A 6419-nucleotide genomic window follows, 5' to 3' on the forward strand; every position below is an offset into this window, starting at 1 on the left:
TATATACAGTGCTGCTTGAAAGTTTGTGAACCCTTTAGAATTTTCTATATTTCTGCATAAATATGACCCAAATCATCATCAGATTTTCGCACAAGTCCTGAAAGTAGACAAAAAGAACCCAATCAAGCAAATGAGACAAAAATATTTTCTTTGTCATTAATTTATTCAGGAGAATGATCCATTATTACATATCTGTGAGTGGCAAAAGTATGTGAAGCTCTAGGATTAGCAGTTAATTTGAAGGAGAAATTAGAGTCTTGTTTTCAATCAGTATGATATCTATGAGATGTCAGTGGGTGCCCTGTTTTGTTTGAAATCTATCAAAGTTTGATCATGTTTGTGAAAGTTTATCATGACACAAACAAAGGAGATTTCTGAGGACCTCAGAAAAAGAGCTGTTGTTGCTCATCAGACTGGAAAAGGTTACAAAACCATCTCTAAAGAATTTGGACTCCATAAATCCACAGTCAGACAGACTGTGTACAAATGGAGGAAATTCAAGACAATTGCCAGCCACCCTCCTCAGGAGTGGTCGACCAACAAAGATCACTCTAAAAGCAAGACGTGTAATAGTCTGCGAAGTCACAAAGGATTCCAGGGTAACTTCTGAGCAACTAAAGGTCTTTCTCACATTGGTTGATGTTAATATTCATGAGTCCATCATCAGGAGAACACTGAACAACCATGGTGTGCATGGCAGAGTTGTAAGGAGAAAGCCACTGCTCTCCAAATAGAACATTGCTGCCCGTCTGCAGTTTGCAAAAGATCATGTGGACAAGCCAGAGGAATATTGAAGAAATATTTTGTGGACAGATGAGACAAAAATATAACTTTTTGGTTGAAATGAGAAAAGTTATGTTTGAAGAAAAGAAAAACACTGCATTCCAGCATAAAAAACCTTATCCCAATTATGAAATGTGGCGGTAGTATCATGGTTTGGGCCTGTTTTGCTGCATCTGGGCCAGAACAGCTTGCCATCGATGAAACAATTAATTCTCAATTATGCCAGTGAATTCTAAAGGACAATGTCAGGACATCTGTCTGTGAACTGAGTCTCCAGAGTCATGCAGCAAGACAACGACCCCAAGCACACAAGTCGTTTTACCAAAGAATGGTTAAAGAAGAACAAAGTTAATATTTTGGAATGGCTGAGTCAAAGTCCAGATCTTAAGCCAATTGAAATGTTGCGAAAGGACCTGAAGCAAGCAGTTAATTGTCAGGAAACCCACCAACATCCCAGAGTTGAAGCTGTTCTGTACTGAGGAATGGGCTAAAATTCCTCCAAGCCATTGTGCAGGACTGATCAGCAGTTACCAGAAACGTTTAGATGCTGTTATTGCTGCAGAAGGGGGTCAGATCAGATACTGAAAGCAAAGATTCACATACTTTTGCCACTCACAGATATGTAATAATGGATCATTCTCCTGAATAAATTAATGACAAAGAAAATATTTTTGTCTCATTTGCTTGATTGGGTTCTTTTTGTCTACTTTCAGGACTTGTGCGAAAATCTGATGATGATTTGGGTCATATTTATGCAGAAATATAGAAAATTCTAAAGGGTTCACAAACTTTCAAGCAGCACTGTATATAAGACAAAAATATTTTCTTTGTCATTAATTTATTCAGGAGAATGATCCATTATTACATATCTGTGAGTGGCAAAAGTATGTGAAGCTCTAGGATTAGCAGTTAATTTGAAGGAGAAATTAGAGTCTTGTTTTCAATCAGTATGATATCTATGAGATGTCAGTGGGTGCCCTGTTTTGTTTGAAATCTATCAAAGTTTGATCATGTTTGTGAAAGTTTATCATGACACAAACAAAGGAGATTTCTGAGGACCTCAGAAAAAGAGCTGTTGTTGCTCATCAGACTGGAAAAGGTTACAAAACCATCTCTAAAGAATTTGGACTCCATAAATCCACAGTCAGACAGACTGTGTACAAATGGAGGAAATTCAAGACAATTGCCAGCCACCCTCCTCAGGAGTGGTCGACCAACAAAGATCACTCTAAAAGCAAGACGTGTAATAGTCTGCGAAGTCACAAAGGATTCCAGGGTAACTTCTGAGCAACTAAAGGTCTTTCTCACATTGGTTGATGTTAATATTCATGAGTCCATCATCAGGAGAACACTGAACAACCATGGTGTGCATGGCAGAGTTGTAAGGAGAAAGCCACTGCTCTCCAAATAGAACATTGCTGCCCGTCTGCAGTTTGCAAAAGATCATGTGGACAAGCCAGAGGAATATTGAAGAAATATTTTGTGGACAGATGAGACAAAAATATAACTTTTTGGTTGAAATGAGAAAAGTTATGTTTGAAGAAAAGAAAAACACTGCATTCCAGCATAAAAAACCTTATCCCAATTATGAAATGTGGCGGTAGTATCATGGTTTGGGCCTGTTTTGCTGCATCTGGGCCAGAACAGCTTGCCATCGATGAAACAATTAATTCTCAATTATGCCAGTGAATTCTAAAGGACAATGTCAGGACATCTGTCTGTGAACTGAGTCTCCAGAGTCATGCAGCAAGACAACGACCCCAAGCACACAAGTCGTTTTACCAAAGAATGGTTAAAGAAGAACAAAGTTAATATTTTGGAATGGCTGAGTCAAAGTCCAGATCTTAAGCCAATTGAAATGTTGCGAAAGGACCTGAAGCAAGCAGTTAATTGTCAGGAAACCCACCAACATCCCAGAGTTGAAGCTGTTCTGTACTGAGGAATGGGCTAAAATTCCTCCAAGCCATTGTGCAGGACTGATCAGCAGTTACCAGAAACGTTTAGATGCTGTTATTGCTGCAGAAGGGGGTCAGATCAGATACTGAAAGCAAAGATTCACATACTTTTGCCACTCACAGATATGTAACACTGGATCATTTTTCTCAATACATAAATGTCAAAGAAAGTATTTTTGTCTCATTTGTTTTATTGGGTTCTCTTTGTCTACTTTCAGGACTTTTGTGAAAATCGGATGATGATTTGGGTCATATTTATGCAGAAATACAACAAAAACTTTCAAGCAGCACTGTATATATATGAAATGCAAATGCTTTGATTGAAATAATATTTAAGAATTATTCATATTAATAAATATTAAAATATTGCATTATTTTTAACCGAAATAGACCTGTCTTTGCCAAAAAATTATGTGGCTACATTTTTAATTTTTTTATGTGCTTATGATTTATTATAGCTCAAACAGCTGCTCATACGAAGGGGTCCTTCCTTCAAATTAACACATTTATTTTTCTATTATTTTTTCATACCTGGATTTGTCTGGTGTGCCTTCAGTAATTGTGGTACCTTCGTGGTGTGATATAGATCAACTCATGAGGTATAAACTTTTTATTTTTTCCACATTATGTATTCATCAATAAACTCTCCCTGTTTTTCCTATTTAGTCATTCATTTGAATACAAAAATACTTCTTTTTCAGCTCTGCAAGAAATAATCATTCCAGTAAGCACCAAGGATTTAATTTTGATTCATTTGACCTCTAATAAATCTTTGAATAAATCAGGAATCTTTGAATCCTGGTATGTTAAAGAGAATATTTTCTTTGCTAAGTGTTGAGGGATGTGCCCAATATAATATATGATAATAATTAAATAATATAATTTTGTGCATTTTGTAATGTGTTCCTTAACCACCAAACACTACAATTATGTAAAAACATCTCACTTTTTAGTGAGTCTCAAAGGGTCAAATCTCCCTAAGGAGGGCCAAATAAAGGTATGTACCTTATATAATATTATTTTATATTATTGCATTACTTATAAAAAGAACCATGTTGTTAGTAATAAAACTGTCATAATTATGTTTCGGCATTTTGATTATCATGGATAAAATATAGTTACTCTAGTAAAACCATGCTTAATTTTAGTAAGGGACATAAATATGTTACTTTGTCAAAAGCATTTTTTTTCAGTAACAACGATATAGTTACATTAAAAGTCCATCAGAATACCAACCAAAATCGCAAGGAGGTAACCATAGCAACAGTTTCTCGATCACTGTAACGTATGGTACGCCAACAAAAGCTAATTATTTATTAAGTTATTATAGACATACGTAGCACAAATATATCTCAATAAAGTTTGTTATTGTTTTGTTTAAACGTGTTTACAATGATGGTTAAGCTGACGGTTAACTATGTTAGAGGCGCCAAACGAAGAATCGACGCTCGCCCAGAAAATTACCAACAAAACTCATGACCCTTCAGAAAGTATTAAATAAATATAAAGAAATAATGCACAATGCTTTATGATATCTACGCCCAAGTCCTTAGTATTTCCACAATGGAAAATTTTATAGCTTAAAATATTCCCAGCTTTACTCGTCGAAACTGCATTTTTACTAGTTACAATTACAATTAGAGAGCTCTACAATTAAATTCTTACTAGTAGCAATTCAATTAGAGAGCTCTACAATTAAATTCTTACTAGTAGCAATTCAATTAGAGAGCTCTTTAATTCCAATTAAACACATCTTTAATGTGTTTTTTTACTAGTAAAAATGTAATTATAGAGCTCTGTAATTGCATTTTTACTAGTAAGAATTCAATTAGAGAGCTCTGTAATCGGAATTGTTACTAGTAAAAATTGAATTAGACAGCTCTAATTGTAATTCTTATGAGTAAAAATTTAGTTGTGGAGCTCTACAATTAAAAATGAATGGAAGTCAATGGAGACACATGACTAGTAAAAACTCATTTGTAGAGCTCTTTAATTGGAATTGATACCAGTAAGAATTGAATTATAGAGCTCTGTAATTGGAATTCATTCTTACTAATAATTGAATTAGAGAGCTCTCTAATCATAGTGGTTACTAGTAAGAATTGAATTGTAGAGCTCTCTGATTGAATTGTTACTAGTAACAATGCAGTTATGACGAGTTACGCGGGGAATATTTTAAACTAAACCGGCTTGCCATAATCTCGTTTATTTAATACGTTTCTTATGAATAAATCCAAGGGGCGGGGCTTTGCCGCAGATCTCGATGAGGCGTATTTCTCCTCCATCAATGGAGTGTTTTATGCCGTAGAGATGGACATGCGCTGCCAACAATATCTTGTAGAAGCGGCTCACGTATTTATTTAAGCGGTGCAATTTGTCCAGTGTGTTTGGAGGGGATGGGATCGTAGGAAATGGGTCGTGCATGGGAACAGCAAAACCGTTATAACCGCTTCTGCACAATTATATCTACACCGGATACCGGGAAATGAGCCACACGCGAGCAACGAACTGGATACCATCTACACGAGGAGCTGTCAGCATAAATATATGATGTGTTTCATCTGATTTGATCCCTTGCTTTGATTGCATCGATATTCTCTATGTATGGCCGTTCTTTCATCATGATATCGGGTGTGTAAAGAGACGCGCGCGAGGTGCATCTCAACATGGCAGGTAACGAAAATGACTGTACGGTGCCATTCACCTTCTGTATCTTTGCATGTCGATACCAGTTTAAAAATACGCGAAATGTGTGACATATGATCTGGGTTTTGGGAGATCCCGCCGGTATGTGCGTATGAATATACTGGTTTTCCATTTTTGACTCAGTGCATGCGCTTAGTCTGTTCCTACACCCGCCCTTTTCCATCTGTACCGCTATTTATCTGCTTCAGATCACACCCGTTACCGCTGTACCTGTCTGACAAGATGCGCGCGGTATTAACCTCACGGGAGCCCTGGGCCGCGCGCGCTGATGATCTGTCATTCTAACCTACATTCTCACAGTGTGGATAGTGACTTTATGGCGTTATAGGTTTGCATGGTATCGATGAAAATATACACGCTAGGGATGTATAGACAGATAGATAGTAGAGCTGTATAGACTAAAAATGATTTTTCTAATTTATTTTTAATTAGTTGTGAAATTTAGCAAATTCTGATTGAAAATAATTTCACTACCATTTTTTCAGTAGATAGATAGAATGTATAAATGAGTTTACTATTAATTATTTGTGGAACCTACTTGCAATTTCTGAATGAAAATTGTGTCTACCGCTTTTTAAAGATGGATAGACAAACATAGATAGAAATTTTGCTTTTAGTGATGTTTGGATATTTGATTGTTTTGATCTTGTGAGTTTAGATATAAAACATTTGATAGACAAAATGCAAAAATACAAATTTAAATATTTGCATAAACATGAAAAAAGTCATTAATTTGACATTTGGAAGATTAAAAAAATTATAAATGTAAAAAGTTCAAGTTCGTATTGAAATAACAGACCATTGATTGCAGACTTTGGGATCTTGACCAACTGGACACAGTTTAAGGCATTTCTGAGATCTTTTTTGTAACTATTGACTCATATGTGGTGTGGAGAAACATCTTCAGCCATTTGCTCTTGATTCTTCTTGTCTATACACTCTAAAAAATGCTGGGTTAAATATAACCCAGCGCTG

General features: G+C 35.9%; 2 protein-coding genes across 3 annotated transcripts in view; both read left to right on the forward strand.

Annotated features, from left to right (window-relative positions):
• The window catches only part of LOC107656291 (poly [ADP-ribose] polymerase 12-like), a 12337-nt gene extending 8918 nt beyond the window's left edge, over positions 1 to 3419 (forward strand). Inside the window, exon 9 of the mRNA XM_016444056.1 lies at positions 3295 to 3419. Within this exon, the coding sequence (XP_016299542.1) occupies positions 3295 to 3297 (3 nt within the window). The 3' untranslated portion in view covers positions 3298 to 3419. The remainder of the gene's footprint in view (positions 1 to 3294) is intronic.
• The window catches only part of LOC107656289 (UPF0606 protein KIAA1549-like), a 23332-nt gene continuing 20205 nt past the window's right edge, over positions 3293 to 6419 (forward strand). Inside the window, exons 1-2 of one of the 2 annotated variants that reach the window (XM_016444053.1) lie at positions 3293 to 3337; positions 3440 to 3462. The gene's annotated coding sequence lies outside the window, so the exon portion shown is untranslated. Of the gene's footprint in view, positions 3338 to 3439; positions 3463 to 5019; positions 5412 to 6419 lie in introns of those variants that run through there. The other variant, XM_016444054.1, reaches the window with a different exon arrangement.

This window comes from Sinocyclocheilus anshuiensis, unplaced genomic scaffold (genome assembly GCF_001515605.1).
Source record: "Sinocyclocheilus anshuiensis isolate Anshui unplaced genomic scaffold, SAMN03320099.WGS_v1.1 scaffold183, whole genome shotgun sequence".
NCBI classification, from domain to species: Eukaryota; Metazoa; Chordata; class Actinopteri; order Cypriniformes; family Cyprinidae; genus Sinocyclocheilus; species Sinocyclocheilus anshuiensis.